We start from the raw sequence: 21,399 nt of genomic DNA on the forward strand, positions 1-21,399 counted from the left end.
AGCTATGAGATTTACTGCACTATTAAAAAAATTTTTTCATAAATATGAACAATAGCAACACCGAAAACGATAACAAAAACGGTATTAACAACAGAAACGGCAACGGCAACGGCAAACGGCAACGGCAGCTGTTTAATTCTGTTTACCTGCGAATAAATTTATTGCGAAGCGTGTTTACCACAACCTGTAGACTACTCTGTAGTATTTCTATTTTCTTATTCAGTTCATTTAGTTGATCTTTTAAATTCTCCACATTCTGCTGAACATTATTATTAAGTTCCACAATTCCATTCTTTAAAATCTGTAAATTTTGTTGAACATATTGTGTGTTGACAGCATCATCATCATCCAAAGGTTCAGCTACATGCTTAATTTTGCGTGATTGCGTGTCATAATCGGTGGATGTTACACAAAGAGCGTTATCGCGCACGTAATATTTAACTAACGCATTATATCGATAATGTTGATTGGTATTACTTCCTCCACCATCTTTAAGCAATGTTCCAAACTTGTTAATCGGCATTTCGATATCAAATGATTAAATTGTGTATGCATACTTCAATTTATAATAAGCCCCACTTCGCAAAGTTCCTCAATAATTGATGAAATCTCATTGTCATGAGCGTTATGACCCGCGTAACGTGAGGTTTCGAGCAATCGAAGACGATCTACAAGCTCGTTTGGATCATCCCAATGAACATAATCGATTTTGTTATTGTTTAATGTTACAGCGTATGGTATACCTTGTCAAATTTTTTTACTCAGCACAGGAGCGATTATATTCTTATATTTATGACCCTTGTTACTCTTTACTTGATTTTGAGAATTGTAGTCACGTTTATGTGCATTCGTTGCCATAAGTATACTTTTATAATTTTCTTTATCGATATCAGTATAACTGCTCTCATCGGGAAATCTCATAAAAATCAATTCATAAAATCCCACTGTTCCCGGATACTTTTTACCGTCTATCAATATATTATCGTTTTTATCTAAATTAACACGCTTGTTGCCAATCATTGTTTTATTGTCGTTGAAATAAACTCCGTAAACGCTATCGATGTTAATGGATTTTTTCCGCTCAAAACAGCACCTAGATGCTTTTGCCCCAACGGTCCATAATGAGTTTGAAGAGTCTTCCAACCTTCTGTTGTAACCCGACAGCGCACGCTGGTCATTGACCACCACGCGCGACACATTTTTATACACAACTCAGCAGATTGCCAAACTGTTGGAATCTGCTGAGCTCAAAAATTCATCTTGTCAGCCTTTTGACATCGCGCGCTATCAGCAGAAGGCAGTAGGGCACGCGGCCACTTCCTTCTGCTATTTCGCTGACAAGACCAAAAAATAATAATATATAATGCACGAGCTCCGAAGCTCGTGCAAGTCAGTTCGAGAGTTCGAAGTAGCGACTCGTAACTCTATCACCGAAACATCCAGGAGAAATAAACACAAATATATACTTTACATCGACTAAACTATATTTATTTGTACAAACGCTGTACACCTCCTACACTAAAGTGTGTAATATTCGGAGGACGGACCCCGTGCACCGCTCGGGTGCAACAAATTGGTGGCAACGGTGGGACTCGCCCCCCGAAGAATAAGCGAGCTTCTTTTCGCCCTTACACCGCCCGGTGTTGCTGGTAGTACACGGCTGAAACAAAAAGATAAAACAAGGTGAGGACAACGTCAACGAGAAAGACAGCCAAGCAGCTCACGTTACGGTACCCGCCAAATACACAAGCATAAGTGAAAGGAAAGAACCAGCAGAAGACAGCATGCGTTCTATACTACTACTGTAAGTTAACGAAAAAATCTTTTCTTACAAAAAACCAAACGACTGACTTTCTGTCTTGGCAGACGCTATAGACAAACGCGACCGCGAAATTTGCAGAGACGAAAATTCGAAAAGTAAAATGTCGCGAAAGCACGCTGCGAAACCTACTGCCACATGGCATAAGGACGTTTTTAATGATTCGAGTGACGAATTTGACGACGATCCGACAGCAACGTACGAAAATATTGAGAGACCCAATAGACAAACGCGCCCCTCGGCACAAACGACTATCCGCACAGCCAACGAAAAAAATTTTATGCTGACAATCACTGACGAAGGACACGAGACTGAAAATCCCGGACCTTCGGGAAGTGAAAATCCGCCTCAAGAAAATACAGAGGAAGAAGAGCGATCCGAGCACGCTCATTCCTCTCCTATCACAAACTCGAAACCCGAGATCTCACAAAACGACACCACTCTCATGCTACTAGAAGCAATGCAAGAGATAAACAAAAGGATGGATCGAATGGAAGCCGGACTTAACGCGGTAAAACCCGAGTTACAGCTTACGCGAATGATAGATCAAATACCACAAGAGGACGACGACGAGAACGCGAGACTTACACTCGATCAGTCGGACGAATTTATATCATTAAAAGAGGCAGTTAAGATAGTCACGACTTTTTACGGAGACGCAAGAGAGGTCCGCGACTTCACACGATCCTGCGAATTCGCCGCGCGCAGAATCAAACCAACGCAAGTAAAGTTATTACTAGCCGAAGTATTATATACAAAATTAAGGGGATGCGCCCTAATGCGATTTGAAACAAAGAAAATAACAAATTTCCGACAATTCATAAAAGCCATAGAAGAAGCATATTTACAAAAGGAAAGAGTCGTACACCTACAAGTCGACTTCCTTAAATTAAAACAGTGAGCAGGCGAAAGCGCTCAAGCATTCGGAGCAAGAGCAGACCGACTAACTACGGACTTATAAGACGCATTAAGTGACGATGCCGCATACTCGCACGAACAAAAATTAGGGATATGGAACGCTCTACAAAAACAAGTACTGGTCGTATATCAAAACGGGTTGCACCGGCATCTCCAAATGATTATACGTTCCCGTAATTACACGACCCTCTCTGAGGCAGTCGCGGGAGCCACAATTGAAGAACGACAACAGGGAACCCCCGCGCGGTTTTACTCGGAACACGAAAAAACATACCCGCCAGTAAATTCCCGGAGCAGCATAAATTGCCAAAAACGCGGAAAACGAAGACATACGGGACGCGAATGTAAAAATAGCCGTCACGCAAACCGATTCTCGTTACCGCGAGCCGACGCAAACGAAAAAGTAAATGCGACCTCGAAGTATTGCACGCATTGCAATATCAACGGGCATATACGCGAAGACTGCTGGAAGATCCACGGACGACCAACAACCTCGCGTAACCCGACCCGCGCCACGCGCGAAGCGTCAAATAACCGTAAAAAACGCGAGGTGAATACCACGACACGAGCATATGCACAAGACGCCGATAGCAGCGACGAAGAAAGACACTCGACAACGTGGGCCACGCAAACGGTAAGGAAGCATCAAATATCGCAAATGATGACACAGGAAAAGGCACGCGGGCTAAAATTAATCACCTTGCCAGTAAAAGAAACGAAGCAAGGGAAAATAACTTTCCTGTTAGACTCAGGTGCAACTATAACTATAATAAAAGTGGGAAAATTGAAGAGAAATACCCCCTTAAACAACATAAATTAACATTAACAGGCGGACATAAGGCAATCACGCTAGGACGAATCAAAGCCACAATTAACCTAAGTCGCACAGAAATAGTACATAAAGCACACATAGTAAAAGATAATTTCCCCGTGGACTATGAGGGAATACTAGGGATGGACTTCCTGGAAAAACAAGGAGCAGTATGCGATTTAAAAAGAAGCACCCTCACGATGGGTAACACCGTATTTAAATTAATGCCGTACGAACAGATCCTTCTGCCACCTCGCAGCGAGACAACTTGCCGAGCCATCACCGATACCGACCACATCGGAATCATTCAGGCGAAAGTATGCGAACCCGGAGTATTCATGGGAAGCTGCCTGGTTGAACCCATAAATAAATATCTGTCCCGTAAGTATATTAAATACTTCGGACAGCGAAATTGTCTTTAGCACGCCGAACGTCGATATAAAAAGAATTAAAACCGCTGACGCAGAAGAGATACTCGTGTTGCGCGGAACGCGTGACTCGGAGCCCGTACAATCACGACAAAAAAGATTGAAGGACACCTTACGCAACGAACATTTAAATGAGGAAGAAAAGAAGTCTCTATTAAAAATGTGCGACAAATTTTGTGACACATTCTACTTAGACGGAGATACCTTAACATGTACTAACGTGGTAGCACATGAAATCTCCATGGACGAAAAAGCAAAACCAATAAATAGTCGACCATACAGACTGCCTGAACGACATAAAACGGAAGTAAACAACCAAATACAAAAAATGCTACAAAAATAATTAATACGGGAAAGTACCAGCCAATGGAATGCACCCATTCTGGTAGTACCGAAAAAAGCCGACGAAAATGGAAATCCCAGAGTTCGAATTGTGGTAGATTTTCGGAAATTAAATGAGATCACAATTGGAGACTCATTTCCAATTCCTAACATCACAGACATTCTAGATCAACTAAGACAAGCAAAGTACTTTTCCACGTTAGATTTAGCATCAGGATATCATCAGATCCCGATGCATGAGATGGATCGGAACAAAACCGCCTTCTCAACAACTCTGGGGCATTACGAATTTAATCGTATGCCGTTCGGACTAAAAAATGCACCAACCACGTTTCAACGGCTGATGAATGCAGTCTTATCTGGTTTACAAAGTTATCAAGTGTCTGGTATACCTTGATGATATAGTAATATACGGCCCTACTCTCCACGAGCATAATGAACGGCTAAAAGAAGTTTTCAAAAGGCTAAGAGAACACAATTTAAAATTACAACCAGGGAAATGCGAATTTTTACGAAAAGAAGTCCTGTACTTGGGACATATAATAGCAAAGGACGGAATACGGCCCGACCCGTCTAAAATATTTGCCGTAAGAAAATATCCGACTCCGAAAAGAATCAAAGATATTCAATCTTTTATCGGATTGTCCGGATACTTCAGAAAATTCATCGCTAACTTCTCAAAAATAGCAAAACCATTAACGAATTTAACTAGAAAAGGCCAAGAATTTAAGTGGGAGATAGAGCAGCAGCAAGCATTTGAAATGCTTAAGGAAAAATTAACTACCGCGCCGGTATTAAATTACCCAGATTTTGCGAAAAAATTTTTAATTACAACGGATGTCTCCGACCAAGCAATCGGAGCCATACTTTCGCAAGGTGAAATCGGAGAAGACAGGCCGATCTCTTATGCAAGCCGCATATTAAATAAAGCGGAGAAAAATTACACAACAACTGAAAATGAATTACTAGCCATAGTCTGGGCCGTCAAACATTTTAGGCCATACATCTACGGAACAAAATTCGCCATCATTACGGATCATAAACCACTAACCTGGCTTTTTAATGTAAATGACCCAGGGTCGCGATTAATCCGATGGCAATTAAAATTAGAAGAATATACATACGAAATTCTACACAAGGCAGAAAAGAAAAATACGAATTCAGACGCGCTCAGTAGAAACCCGCCGCTCGAAAAAACTGTCAACATAAATACGACCGTTGAAATGCGAGACTATACGACGGAAGAAAAAAAAAAATCTTAAAAGAATATCACGACTCTCCACTGGGAGGACACCAAGAAGTATCACGAACAATAAATCGATTGAGATTGAAACATAACTGGCACGGACTAACAAAGGATGTCGAAAAATACATAAAGAGATGTGAAACATGCCAGAAAAATAAATTAAGTAGGCAAACAAAAATGCCACTGACGATCACGGATACACCTAAACGACCTTTTGAGAAATGCGCCCTGGATATTGTAGGGCCACTCCCCGTGTCAAACGAAGGGAACAAATACATATTAACGTTCCAAGACGCTTTAACAAAATTTAGTAAGGCGATTCCGATTACCAACCAAGAAGCGCTGACAGTGGCAAAAGCATTTATAACAAAGATCGTATTCGAGCATGGAATACCGGAGAAACTACTCACGGATCAAGGGACGAATTTTACAAGCAAAATGTTTAAACAAACTTGCAAGTTACTAAAAATTAAAAAAATACAAACAACCGCCTACCACCTTGAAACAAATGGCGCATTGGAAAGATCGCACAGAACACTCGCCGAATATCTAAGACATTATCTAAACGAGGAACAAACAGATTGGGACGAATGGTTACCGTATGCTATGTTCACGTATAATACCACGCCACACACAGCTACGGGTTTCACACCATTCGAGCTCATCTATGGACACCAAGCTTTGCTGCCTACAGCAATGTCAGGCACACCAAAGCACACCTGCTTATCACATGCTATGTCATCAAAAATAAATTTAAAATTCGGAAGAGCTTCGCTCGGTGGAACAACATCAATATTATTTAAAAATGTGAAATATTTAATTTCTTCTATTAATGCCAATATCTCTTTCAAATACTGATATTTTGGTTGTTGCAACGATTTCGAGTACACATAAACGTTTTCAAATCGTACACCATGCGGATTTTTTAACAGACTTATTAATACATTAGTTTTGCCACAATTTGATGGACCACAAATAATAGCGCAAATAGAATTCGGTAACATATTTCCATGTCTACGTAACACACACTCAGATAATAACTTGTCATCGAAATTCACCACCTTGATTGGTGGCGCTTGCTGTATGAACCGCATTCTACCTTCTAAATGAGATCAATATCATCCATGCTGATATATTTATAGTTGTGTGCATAAAAATTAAACGCTCAGTATTCAATATGTTTTTGTTGCTGTCGGACGATTGTAATATTTGTGATTTAACCGCTAAACAACTACAACATATTCCAAAAATATTCTTATTGCAACGATTTTCGCAACATATTGACTATTTGTGGAATAAGCTTCCTGAACACTTAAAGGCTGATTTAGATGTTCAACAATACCGCCGATGTTTAAAACATTATAATTTATTGAGTTATGAAACACATGTTGACGGTCCTGCGCCATTAATAAAAAACTGTATTAAATGTCAGAGAAAATTGGGCGAGGCTTGTTAAACAGAGCGATTAACGCACTTCCGTTTGAATTGCACATACCCAGGTACCAGTTTTGCGGCCCAGAAACTCGATTAAACGAACGATCTGCCAGAGGAGATCGTGGAATTAATCCATTAGATGCAGCTTGTCGTGATCACGATATAGCTTACTTACGTAGCAACAATCTCGCAGAGCGCCACGTGGCTGACAATATTCTCGCCAATAAAGCGCTGCATCGTATTAACGCAGAAGATTCAAGTTTTGGTGAAAAAGCTGCAGCCACAACCGTATGGGCAGCTATGAAACCAAAAACGAAACTTGGTATGGGCTTATGTGCAGCGAGAAAGAATACGCTGAAGAAGAAAACGGTGAAGAAACGAACACTTCCGATAGCGAAACGTGGTGGCGTTATACCGCTTCTACCCTTACTGGGTGTTATCGGTTCGCTCGCTGGTGGAGCCGCAGGATTCGCAAAAACTGTAAATGATAAAAAAGCCTCACAACGCCAACCTGAAGAAATAAAACGTCACAATTACGCCATAGAAGGTCGCGGTGTTTATCTCGCTCTATACAAACGTGTTGGTGGAGTTCGAAAAAATAATAAAAATAAGAAAGGAAAAAAAAAAACGCCGATGAGACGTTAAAACTTCCTAAAGGTGCTACTACCGATATACAGTTGCGACAATTAGCGATACACATGCGCATTCCATATTTTAGAGGCGTTTTTATGCGTAATACTTTACCGATTGGGGGAATACATCAAAACGAGAGCGGTATTGTGAATTTAGATAAAGTTGAAGGATTAGGTACCCACTGGGTGGCATATGCGAAAAGAGGAAATCGCGCTATATATTTTGATAGTTTCAGCAATCTTCGACCGCCACAAGAACTTGCTCGATATCTAGGGAATGATGCAACACGAATTGAATAAAATCGCTTACCATATCAACGATATAATCAAAACAACTGTGGGCAATTGTGTCTACAGTTTCTGCAGACAATCGATACACAATTTAAGAACAAACATTATGCGCTGTAAACTCAGTATCAAACATGTCGCTGACGCTCACGTTATCGGGCAAAAGTAGTATCCTCGCGGTGAGCTACTTTCCTGCTATAGATTTAAGCGATGGAAAATATGAACTTGGACTGGCTGATTTTGAAACATATTTTACAATTCCTAATGTAAACTCATCAAATAATACATTCTACTTTGATAATGCTGATGATAATGATGATGGAGAAAGTATTACAATTCCCGACGGCTCGTATGAACTGTGCGATATTGCCGAATATCTAAAACGTGCGCTCGACGAGCTTCATATCAATGATGTTTCAAAGAACATGATTTCATATGGCGATGATGAAAAAGATTATCCTTTAACGATTAAAGCTAATAACAATACGATGAAAAGCGAGATTAAGTGTAGTTATCAAATAAATTTCACCAAACCATGCAACATTGGATCGTTGTTAGGATTTTCACCAGATGGCATACTCGAGCCATTACGTTGGCATGAATCGGATGCATCGATACAAATTATCAATGTAAATGTTATTCGCATTGAATGGAGTGTAACGGGGGGTGCATACAGTAATGGAAAACGTGTACATACAATACATGAATTTTCACCTAAGGTTCCGTCTGGATATAAGATATCTGAAACTCCAACACAGATCATTTACCTCCCAGTTGTCGTACAAAGCGTTACTGATTTGACGATTCGCATTGTAGATCAGAACGGACGATTGCTTGATTTTCGCGGCGAAGAAATTACCGTGAGACTGCATGTGCGGAGACGAATTTAGTGTGAGATGCTCGTTTTGAATAAAACGTCGAACGTGAGACAAACTAAATACACAGCTTCTACCAAAGGAGTTCAATTATTGAAGATAAAACTTACTACATCAAACGTAAAATTTTTAAAATCACTGGGTTTCATTGTGTGTAACATCTAAGAATGGCTGATATATTGATTATTGATGATAAGCCGATTTTTGATAATAGCATTGTTAAAAGTGAAACTCATACGTACAACCCATATGCTATCACAACGTTTGGAGATAGTGATGAAATACGGATACCAATACAACAACAGGATTTGTTTACGTTGCCATGTGACAGTTTTCTCTATATTGAGGAAAAAATAAAAATAAAAAACGTGACGATAAGTTAACAGCTGCGCTAGGAAATAATTGTGTAGCGTTTATGTTCGATGAAATCCGTTATGAACTCAATGGTGTAGAAATTGATCGCAACAGAAACGTTGGAATAACTAGCACTCTTAAAAATTATATATCGCTAACATCTGATAATGCTGTGATGCTGCAAAATGCTGGATGGAGTGAAACATCAACTACGTCAGAAGAATTCTTTAATTTTTATGTACCCCTCAGTATATTGTTAGGTTTCTGTGAAGATTATAAACGAGTGGTTGTCAACGCTCGCCATGAATTAATTTTAATACGCGCTCGCAATGATAATAATTCCATTATAGGAAATTTGGAATTAGAGCCAGAAATTGAATTGCATAAAATACAGTGGCGAATGTCTCATGTCATATTAAATGAGGTCAATAAATTATCCATGCGAACTTTAGATAGCGGGCGATATTTAAGCATGACTTTTCGGTCGTGGGATTTGTATGAATATCCTCTTTTGCAGAGTACTACAAAACATTCTTGGGCCGTCAAGGCTGCAACGCAACTTGAAAAGCCTCGATACGTTATCTTTGCTCTGCAAACCGATCGCAAACGTTATGTCTAAAAAATCTACCAATTTTGATGATTGTAAATTAACAAATGTGAAACTTTATCTCAACTCTGAATATTATCCATATGATGATCTGAATTTAGATTTTGACAAAAAAAGATTCGCCATTCTTTATGATATGTATATACGTTTTCGTAAAGCTTATTATGGCAACAGTTCTTATGAGGCTTTTTGCAATGTAGCAGCATTTCTATCATATGGACCATTTATTGTTATCGATTGCTCTCGACAGAACGAGTCAATCAAAAGCGCCACTGTAGACGTGCGATTAGAATTTGATTGCAAGGAAAATATTCCTGCAAATACAACCGCACATTGTCTTATTTTACACGATCGCATAGTTGAATATAGTCCACTGTCTAACGTTGTGCGCAAGGTCTTATAAAAATTGCTATATCAGCAGTTTTTATTATATATATAGAGAAACAATTTTATCTACACACATCATTATTGTTTCGAACACGCGTTTATCATGATTGTGCCAACGTTTGTTGATCTTCAAGGTTAAAATATTGGACGACGATTTATTGTAAAAGAAGTTGCAGTGCTAAGAAAGGGTACTGTTCTAACTCATTACATCTTTAAAAATTCGGTGCCATGGAATTTTTTAGCGCAATCTGAAAAGTCATGCATTTCTTGGACAATAAAATATCATCATACATTGTCGTGGGAAGAAGGAACCGTGCCATACAACATGGCAAAACAATTAATTACAACAGCTGTAACAGGTGTAGATGGTGATGAAGTGTCACGTCTTATATATGTCAAAGGATATGAGAAATGTGCATGGTTGGCTGATATGCTCGACGACGATGTTAGAGAAGATTACACCATTGAAACCTTAGACGCTTATTATGAAGATATTAAATTTTTAAATATTTTAGATACTATTAATACTGTGCGATGTGGAAATCATCTTACGCATTGCGCTTTACAAAATGTATTTAAAATATTCAACTGGTGGTCGCAGCGTGAAAAGGAATTATAAAGATTAAAAAAAAAATTATGTTAACGGGAATGGTGATGAAGTGTAGCATCTTATATATCAAAGGATATGAGAAACGTACATGGCTGATATGCTCGACGGTGATGTTAGAGAAGACCACATCATTGAAACCTTAGACGCAGATAATGAAGATGTCGAATCTTACAAAATATTTTAGATCCTATTAATAATCATCTTACGCATTGCGCTTTACAAAAAAATATTTAACTGGAGCATCAAAAAAAGTTGTGAAATTTTTTAAAAAATAAAAAAAATTATGTTAGCGGATGGTTACGAAGTGTAGCATCTTAAAATATTCAATTAATGGTTGTAGCGTTAGAAGGAGGAGAAGGAGTTGTAAAAATAAAAATTATTTTATGTAAAAATTATGTTTTTTTATTTTTTATAAAATATGTTAATATTTATAAAAAATTTTAACAAATATATAAACTAAGATATATAAAAATGTGAATATATAAAAATTATTAAAATATAAAATATTTCTTAACTTAATCCCACGATTCGGGCTCGAAAGCTGGATCATAATTCATATTATATAAATTTCTTAATCCAAATTCATCGCTGCGATCAGGTGGGCCCATCCAAATGTATTTGTTATATTTGCGATCTTTTTGTCGCTCGCGACGAATTGCTCGCCGCTTTCCAACATTAATAAATCCCGCAATTTTTATGTCTTCAGGGTATATCGAATCCTAGAAAAAGCATGTTATTTGAGTTAATTCAACATTTGAATATAATTCTAATATATTTTTTAATAAAATTGTTATTTTTTTGTGATAATAACTTACCGGTTGTACATGCGGTATTTGTAACGTCAAAAGATGTTTTATTACAACCTTATAGATGGGCTCACCATCAACATATATATGCTGTAAAAATAGCATAAGTAGAGTATAAACACGGGTTCTAATCCATGGGGCAATGAGCGGGGCGCGGGGACGGGAGAAGGATCTACAGCAAGAGGAGCGCAGGGAGGGGGAATCTCACAGGCGTAGAGACGAATGAGTCACCCCCCTCTTTTTCTCTTATGTCTCTAGCCAGTGAGATTCCACCTCCCTGCGCTCTTCTTGCTGCAGATCCTTTCCCCCGTTTCCGCGCCCCGCCCATTGCCCCAAAAATTAAAACTCACGTGTCAGCGAAAATCTTACGCACCGCCCATTTTCACACACCGACCATTTAAATTACGCACCGACCATCTTTACGCATCCGAGAATCCGCGCATTGTCACCGAAAATTGAATAAAAAATTTTAAAAATATAAAATTTTGCTCACCAATTAGTTGGGCCGCTTTTGTTTGACTGACGGCAGGTCGTCGTCAATAAATGCGAAGCGCCTCGTATGGCCGCACAAATGTAGGCGCTTATCGACGATATAGGCCCCGTCGTCGCCAACTCTTGGGGTCCTATCTACAATCACTTCGTCAACTTTTCTAGTTCGGACGTAGTCGTGTAATCGGTTCTGTGACGTCCTAAAGTCCGAAATGGTTTCGACACCTGGTTCCACCATTTAATGATGAAGAATAATAATTAAAGGATTCTTCTGCGGTTAAGGAGGCTAAAACTCCAAGATAAAGGTCACTTAATGATTCACTGTTGAAGAGTTGACAATTTGTTCCCAGAGTAGATTTATTGCTGAACACAAATTTTTACAACGTTTCAATATAATTAGTAAAGTTGGTCTTATGGTTTAACGAATTTACAATATGCGTATTTCTATTTGTATCTCTCTATGTCTCTTGCCAAATTATAGTATGATGCTATAAACAATCTTTGCACTTGAGACCTTCTGAGGCTATTTAAAAGCTGAGAGCTTACACTTAAGAACTTTCTGATTTTTACGAGAGAATTTACGAGACTGGTTCTGAGTTTTTACTAGAGAGCGACAGCGATAAAGTTGGAGCGCGAGAAAGTAAAGTTAAAGGTGGCTTGTGGTTTTCTGAACTGCTTATATACTATTTTAGAACAATGGAAAGGAATAGTTCCGACCTTGTTAATCCTTATTTGGTTACAGAGTTTTAGATTGATCCACGTAGGTTCAACCTTGGTTCCTTATATGGTAACGAATTTCGCTATTGGCTTGAAAAGCTGGCCTTGGTTCAAGAAAGTGTTTCATCATGACTCAGAACCATGACTCACAAAGTAAGCTCTGATTTTCTATTATTTTATCTGATGGCCTTTAAACATACTTTACATAAATTGTCTAAGAAATGTCTTAGAGTATGTTTAAAGTATTAACAAATTCAGTCCTAAATCTCTCCCTTTTTTCCTAATGCTAACATAATATTTTATAAATATATATATATTTTACAGTTTAAATTATTGATTGTAAAAGCTATTCTCTTTATGGGACTCAAGGATATATCCTTGAGTCTATTTCTGTATTGAAGGCAGTGAGAATGCTGGTTAAAATCTACTTTCTACTGCACTAAGTTTTAATACTTGGTTTAGATAGAAACAATTCTTTTATTTTAATAATTAATTAATTAAAGGATATTTATATATTTATTTTTATATATAGAAGAATTGTTCCTTTACATTATATATATTTTTCAGGTATTTAATTAAAGCATTTCCTATCTTATATATAATATAGATTTTATATAATAATAATAATTATTATAATTGTTAGAAATTGTTAAGCTTGTTAATTGTTCTCTACTGTTGTTGTTTCTATCACAGGATAGCGAGGATAAGACCAGGGTTGCTATTTATCAACTAACAATAAGATGGTAAAAATTGCATGCTTTAGTATATCTATATATATATATAGAATAAAAGTTTGAAAATTCATAAAAGCTAAATTAATAGGAATTAAGAAAAATTATTTTGCAGGGATTAATGATTCATTATGGTCTTTAACTTCTATTATAAAATTTGAAGAAAGGCAATTGTTAACTTGAAATTGTTTATAACAATTTATTAATTTATTTATTAATATAAGATTTTTAATTACTCAGTTGTGCGTTATAGCGACGAGTCTTTGTTCCGTTCGTAGTTGATTATTAGGAGCATTAGTTTAGAAAATGTTGGTGTTACTATTTTGTGTCATTTGTGTCGGTCTCTGATTTTGAACAGCGGTCATAAGTCGAGAACTAAAAGAGATAGAAAGAAAATGTTAAATAGTTTTTTAAATGAGAGCTCAAATGTGACAAAATACACGTAACAGAATTTTGAATAATTGGATAGTGTTTTATTTGTTTATAGCTGTTCACGCATTCGCTTGCCGGTGTGCGCGTGCTTGCTCGATGTCGGCTCGAGTTGAAAACAACATGAGTCCAGCGTCCCTTCACGTGTTAATTATATAACCGCCCAATCGACTCGCGCCGGTGTCGGCAAGCCCGGCAGTTGTACTTGAGCCCTCGCTCGCGCTGCTAATTCTCGTTTCGCGAGAAGAGTTTAATTTGTTCAATCCGATCGATAAATCTTTGGTTCCGCCGGAACGCTACGCGTAACACCCGGCTGTCACGCGAATTTTCGTCCGCGTCAAGATCTCCGTCGCGAGGGTGGTCGGCCGTGCCGCTTTTCAAGATTTCCGCCGGTCCGTCCAGACAGCGGTCACAGGTGCAGCAAAATCTTCGACCCACCGTTCCGGCCGGACAATTGTATTTCTTGTAACCTTGCTAATTATATTTATTATAAGTGAACCGCTTATTCTTCACGCTCTCACACGCAATTTCCGCATCCCGTCTCGTCCCCGCGGGACGATATTCCCGGCAAAATCATTAATTTTCTCGTCCGCGCCTACGTTGCGCACAATAACAATTTGGATAATTAACTAATTAAGAAAGTTTATTTATAGAACCATTTTTATTCCTTTATTCAATCACTTTATAAATAAATTAATAGTTTATTAATATTTTATAATTTAAAAGGTTTTTAATTAACTTTTGTATCTCTTGTTTTTCAGTAAAGGTATTCCGGTTCTTCAAACTATCAGAGTTTGTAAAATTCCTATATCTCGGAATCTATAAGGAGTAGAAGAAAGTATAATATATGGATTTGGGGTAATTTTGCAAATGCCGAAAGATGCACAAAACAGAATTTGAAAATATTGTACTTGTTTAATTTGTTTATAACAAATTTAATAATTAATTAATAAAGAATGTGGCGGCCGAGTCGACAAATTGACAGCCGACACACGGCGCGCCACAAGGAAGGCAGCCCGACATACATTGGCGTATGCCGGAAGGCCCGGAAGCTCGCGGAAGAAAAAGCTCCGGGCCCAGCGAGTAACAACCGCGACCGCCAGGCGGCGCGGAAGACGAGAACTTTCTCGGGAGTCAGGTGCGGCAAGGACCGCTATATAAGCGGCACCGAGGAAGCTTCCGACATCGCCTATCTTCGATAGTGAGATCGCTTTTTGAATACGCATTCGTAGTGCTCGATACGACGCACACTTCTCGTAATAAGAGGTAGTGCTCCGCCGACGCACACTGTGCAGACAACGAGGCAGTAGTCGTTGCCGCGAACCAAAACGCAACCGTATGCCGCGACCACCGGCCATCGCAGACAAGAGCACGGAGGCCGGGGCCAATCGTAAACGCACCAGGACGTGCCGCAAGAAGAAGACTGCTCTCACACCGGAGACAGTACCGGAGAGTCCGCCATCACCTCCGGTGGAAGAAGCACGGACTCCTCGCGTAGTGTCAGTGGAAGTCTTTCCGCCCCAGCAGTCGCTGGCCGGCATACTACGGCCACCAGGGTTCCGGAAGCCGCCACGACACGCACACTTGCAGCTACTTGAATGGAAGCCACAACTAGCGAACTTTACGCCGCCGAGTCTGACTAGACCACCAAGGATCTTCTTGGCTCCTGGGAACGTAAGCACAGTATACTGAGAGACAGTAGGGACAGTAAGCGTCGGTACCTTTGATCTTTTTCAGCCAAATATTTGTGGTCACATGACTCGGCGCCATGTTTTTGGGCGGCAAATGCCGTATGAATAATTTTGAGGGCCTTGAGAAATTGAAGTCTTTAGGCAGCAAATGCCGTATAAATAGTACGTGGGCCCCGAGAAATTAAACAATGTTTTTTTTTTAATTTTGCATATTGCACATTGGAGGGGTGGGTTTGTTTACAATTATATTTTCTTGTAATTCTTGTAACTTGTAAAGGATAAAATAAATAATAAAATAATGAGATAAATAAAATATAATTGAAATACGAAAAATACATTTATAGTATAGATAGATAACGGTAAAATATAATTAAAATACGAAAAATACATTTATAGTATAGATAGATAACGGTGTTAAAAAATACATTTATAATTAGTTTATACAGGGTGTTTCTGATCAATGGACTTTCCCGAAACTCCGCCCGAAATCGGTAATAAATTACCAGATTTTTACAAGCTCAGAAACACTCTGTATAACTTTTACATTATTCATTACGCCAAATAATTAGTTTATTTAAATTACTTCTATTCTTAAAATTTCTATTAATAAATTTTAAACTATAATATAATTTCATACGCGCAACTAAACAAATTAAATAATCATATGGAAAATTCTTACATGGATGTAGAAAGTCAATTTTTTTAAATTTGTTAACATATTTGTTTATAACATTTTCTTGTATGACAAATTCTTCAAATTGATCATAAAAAATTGTATTCATCTGAGTTACAAAATATGCAAATGTCGTAGGTGGCACATGTAAGGATCCAAACGGATTATCAATTTTATTCGTAAATGCTTTAAAATGGCAGAATAACGTTTCATCATTATAATCTTGTTGACTGTTAGCATACGTAATGCAAATGTCACAAGAATGTTTCTCTAGAGCTTTTTTAATAAGATATCCGCATATGTATTGAATGGAATTTTGTTCAAAAATGTTGCAATTTTGATAATCTTTACTATTTATAGGAACATCATCAGAAAATAAAATGGTTTCAATTGTATTTGGTTCATCGTGAGAAATTTGAGAAAAATTATTATACTGCATAAGTATGTTGCTAAAGTCTTCAGCACAATTTTCACTTCCATTTTGAAAAAACCTACTGCAAAATAATTTTTTAAATGCTCGAATAAATTGAATTGGTGTAGGATTTATACAATTTCCACTTTGCTGTCGTATATAACCAAATGCATTTTCTAGAGCATCTTGATTGCACCTTCGAGTTAAAAGGAAGCGATATCCAACTTCATGTAAAGAACTCCAAAGCTGCATAATAGCATTTATTGTTATTTTCCAGCCTTGAATAGATTTGACACGGTTAGTAATATTTTTTCCAGTTTTGTTACTTTGAACTGTTAAATTATTAAAAAAATTTAGACAATCAAGTAAAAATTGTTCCTGCTCTGGTGTATTTTGATAAGGTTTATTAAATACTTTTTTAGATTTTAGTCCTGCCACATTAAGTATATCAAAGAGCTTATCAAATCTTTCTATAAACTTAACCGTTCCTATAGCTTCTTTTGGTAATTTTTCAAAATAAATATATGTCGACATAGCACAAGCAAGTGAATTACTAAATATTTGTGACGCGTATTTGACTTTCATTTTTTCAAAATTATTAGGGTGTACATGAGAGTCAGTTAATCTTGGACATAATCGGTTTTCTTTAATTTTGTCATTGTCATATAAATTTACTACGTATGTCCATGAAGTAAAAAAATCTTCAAATATATATTTATGCATTAAAAAAATGTTTCTTGTTGATTTCAATAAATGACATGTATCATAAGCATAAAATATTTTCTGATCATCAACAAAAAAGTATGGATTTTGAGGTGTTATCCGTAATAATTCACATAATGAAATATTATTTGAACCCATATCAGAAATAAACAATGAAACGGTAAGATCAATTTCTCTCAATTTTCTAACGCATTGTATAAGTACAGACTTTAAATTATTAGCATGACATGTTGTACGCGGTAATAAATAACAAATCGGTTGTTTCCAATTGTTATAAATTCCTCGAATAAGAAACACAGTTGCAGAAGAACAAGGTTCAAATAATCGCTGATCGCCCACATCAACAAAACCAATCACTTTGTCTTTTCCAATGTCATAAAATAAATGTGATTTTAACGCAATTTCGTCAATACATAAAACGCAAAATTTGTCCAAATCATTTAAATGAGTAGTATTCATTGATAAAGTTTTAAATAAATTTTCATTTATTCCAACATTAAAATTCATATTATGTGTATATCTATTTAAAGTACGTTTTGTTGGCAAATAAAATATCTTACTTAAATGATGATACAATTGTGGACCTTTAAAATATAATTCTAAAGCAAATTTTTTAAATTCATTGCTGTATTTAAAACCTTGTTTTTTTTTCGTATGCAAATGTGCTTGAGTTTGTACAAATTTTGAACATTCTGGAGATAAAAATTTATCGCAATAAACAAACCATTCTTTCATGGAAAGTTCTTCACTTTTTTTCTCTAATTGAAGATTTTTTACTTGTTGCTCTAAATAATGTATACGATTTTGTGATCTCTTTAATTTAGATTTCATGCCTTTTGATGTATTTATGTCAGACCATTTTAATATAGTCTGCGTTGCTCGTGTACAAATATTTGTTACTTCGTTAGTATAAAATATTTCTTCTTCCATTTCAGTAAATTCGTCTTCCATATTTATAACGTCCGTTTGAGTCGCTTTATTCAGATAACTGCTGTTGCACGCCAACATATCTATATCTAGAAGTAAAGAATCTTGTGTATTTGTTTCAGTTTCTTCATCCATTATAATATCTAAAAAAAATGAAGGAGATATAAATTACAACTTATATAACTCCCCCTCCCCTCTTTTTCTCTCTCTCTTTCTCATATTATATATTTATATGCATATTATACAATATATATCAATTTAATAGATAATTTCAATTTTATACAGAAATACATTTTAATTGAATACATACCAATTTCATTTTCTTCAATTTCTTTAATATGTGCTGTCGACGACTTAGTTAGGGATATGCTTGGAACTGCATTTGGCATTAATCTATTTCTCAAATCATTGAGGAAATATTTTTCTTCAAAATGATCAATGCACAATCGATGAGAATTATATAATTTTTCAGCATTCACTATTAAATCATATCGATCCACTGCTTTAGCCCAAAGTATCGCTCTACAAAATAAATAAATAAATTAATTACATGTCTAAATGACGTTCTTGCTTTTGTTATAAATAACGTAACTTTAAATTTTACATTTGGCCCGCCAAAAAATTTAGTTGCGCACCCTTGTTCAAAAAAATGTAAGACAATGAAAAGAAGTATAAATAAAAATTGAAAGTATAATTATTTACCTGTCTTTATCTTGTGGAAAACGAAAAAAAGTTATATTTTTGTTGCAATCATTATTGCAACAAGCTTTTGCAGCACACTTACGATGAATTCTTTTGTCACTCATTTTTGTAATAAATTCACTCTTACAATCTATTAAGAGAACATCACTGCACGAGTCACAAATCACAACTGAATACTGTAATGTATTCTTTGTTAATGATTAATGATTCAACAGGACATAGTATAAGATGTATAACATTTGCAAATAAGATAGTATTATGTTACGCGTATAAGTTGCTCATCAGCTCTTTATTATCTTCGCTTTGCAATTACATTGTTCTTAGGCCCGGTGTACACGTTGTAAGAAATAAAACAAAGTTACAGCACTAAACCCAATACTAGCTTATAAAGCTAGTGTATGTACATTACTTTTTAAGCTAGTGTTGAGCTTGGTGTTAAAACTTTGTTCAATTTCTTGCATCGTGTATGTACACCGAGCTTTAAAGACCATCAATTACTAGAATCTTGGTCCGCCTCACAGTTACACCTCATGTCAACTGCCTTTATTAAATAAATATATTCTTTTTCTTTTGTTTTATTATAAGTTCAGAGTTATTAAACCCTTTAAAACATAACAAATACGTAATTAAACTGTATTGAAATTAAAGCAATTTCAAATTAATTTCCAGTCAACGCTATTGGTGCGCCCAAAAACATGGCCGCTCGAGATGCGCGAGCGAAACTGCGCGGCTGACAAATTTTCGCTTACTGTCCCTACTGTCTCTCAGTATACTGTGACGTAAGGATTTGGCGCTATACCAGCCCGCGCTGGAATCAAGTAGCTGAGCCTCTCTCACCGGTTCCGCCCACGCCACCAGCGCGTACGGACCGAGGCATACAGTGCGGGCCTAGCACTGTGGAAAGAGCCATCCAACACGCTCCAATAGTAAACGAGTGTGGGGCCAGTGCGATCCCTGGGCCACCACCTCGTCCTCAGACGCGGAACCCCCACGACTACCAGGGGACGACAAATGGGGCCCTATTAGAGTCACGCTCACGGCCCCACATATCTCTTACAGAGAGCGCAAAGTGTAAGGCGTACACGCCTATCTTTTTGTAAAAAGCACCAGTGGGTGCGATTTAATCGAACTGCAAACATAACTGTATATAATAGTGTAAATACATTGTAAATAGACCTTAAAGCTGAGTGTTCATTTTAAGCCGCATTCACTATCCACACGTCACGCTAATACCTACAAAGAATAACTTTTATAAAATTTAATTTGTATATTTATTTACTCCTAATACAAATATAATTATAAGTCCTTGAAATTTTGCAAATAAAGGGAGTTCTTTCTATACGTGTGTTGTAATGTATGTATGTATGGGTAAGAGTAAAAGTTTAAAAATTTATAGCTGCTAAACTAATAAAAATTAAGGAAAGATATTTAATATACGTTAATAATTCATAGGGAAGTATGATTTAGCGTTATAAAATTTGAGTGTTAATGGTTATTAATTTTCATTTATTTATAACAATATACTATTAATGCCCACAAAGGTATAAGTCTATATGGATTTTTTAGATGGGGAATCATAGGGTTCTTCACATCTAAGAGGATATGGCTTGATCTTTAATGGTTTAATAATTATTAAGCATTTTATGCGGGTGGTGTATCAGGAGAACATGAGTGTGTAACTTTAAAAATTTATAAGTCCAAAACTAAGACAGATTAAGAAACGGTTTATAAGGGTTTGTTATTAGTTATTTAAAGCTTTTTAAAATGTATATCACAAATATTAAAAATTATTAAATTTTTAATTTTTCATGTTGGATTTAGTGGATTTTATAGATAAAGTGTACAAGTGTATGAGCGGCTAAGTCTTTCTTATGCCCGTATAGATTGTGCGGCTAAGTCCTTATGCCATTATTGATTCTGCGGCTAAGTCCATTGTTCAATAATTATTATAAATAATGTTGTTATTAAAATTTTATACATAAAGATTCTGATGATGGTTCGACTTTTGAAAGTAAAAATATTTTATTTTCGCTTTCAAATAGTCAAACCATCATCAAAAAATTACATAAGGTATTTTCAATTGTTTTGTTATAAAAAATTATTAATTTTATATGGTTTAATTCGTAGTCGCTTTATAATGGTTTAATAAGAGAGAAAGTTAATTTAGGAGAGAAGAGGTTGATTAAGATTCAAATTCAGCAAATTTTTATATCTCCGAAACTATTATAGATATCGAAAAAATGGTATATACAAAAGTTTCTGTATTTTTAATGACAAGATCAATGGCCGTGGTAGTTTTTACATTTTATATATGATTTTAATTGTTTATAACAATTAACGTTAAAAAT

The 21,399-nt window shown here is 36.5% G+C and overlaps 1 protein-coding gene across 1 annotated transcript; it reads left to right on the plus strand.

Moving 5' to 3' along the window:
- Nucleotides 1–8,960: 8,960 nt before the first annotated feature.
- Nucleotides 8,961–9,766, plus strand: LOC139108203 (uncharacterized). The gene is made up of 2 exons (XM_070666293.1): nt 8,961–9,117; nt 9,204–9,766. Exons 1-2 carry the CDS (start codon nt 8,961–8,963, stop codon nt 9,764–9,766), a joined length of 720 nt encoding a protein of 239 aa, XP_070522394.1.
- Nucleotides 9,767–21,399: the final 11,633 nt, after the last annotated feature.

Source organism: Cardiocondyla obscurior, linkage group LG14, assembly GCF_019399895.1.
Source record: "Cardiocondyla obscurior isolate alpha-2009 linkage group LG14, Cobs3.1, whole genome shotgun sequence".
NCBI lineage: Eukaryota > Metazoa > Arthropoda > Insecta > Hymenoptera > Formicidae > Cardiocondyla > Cardiocondyla obscurior.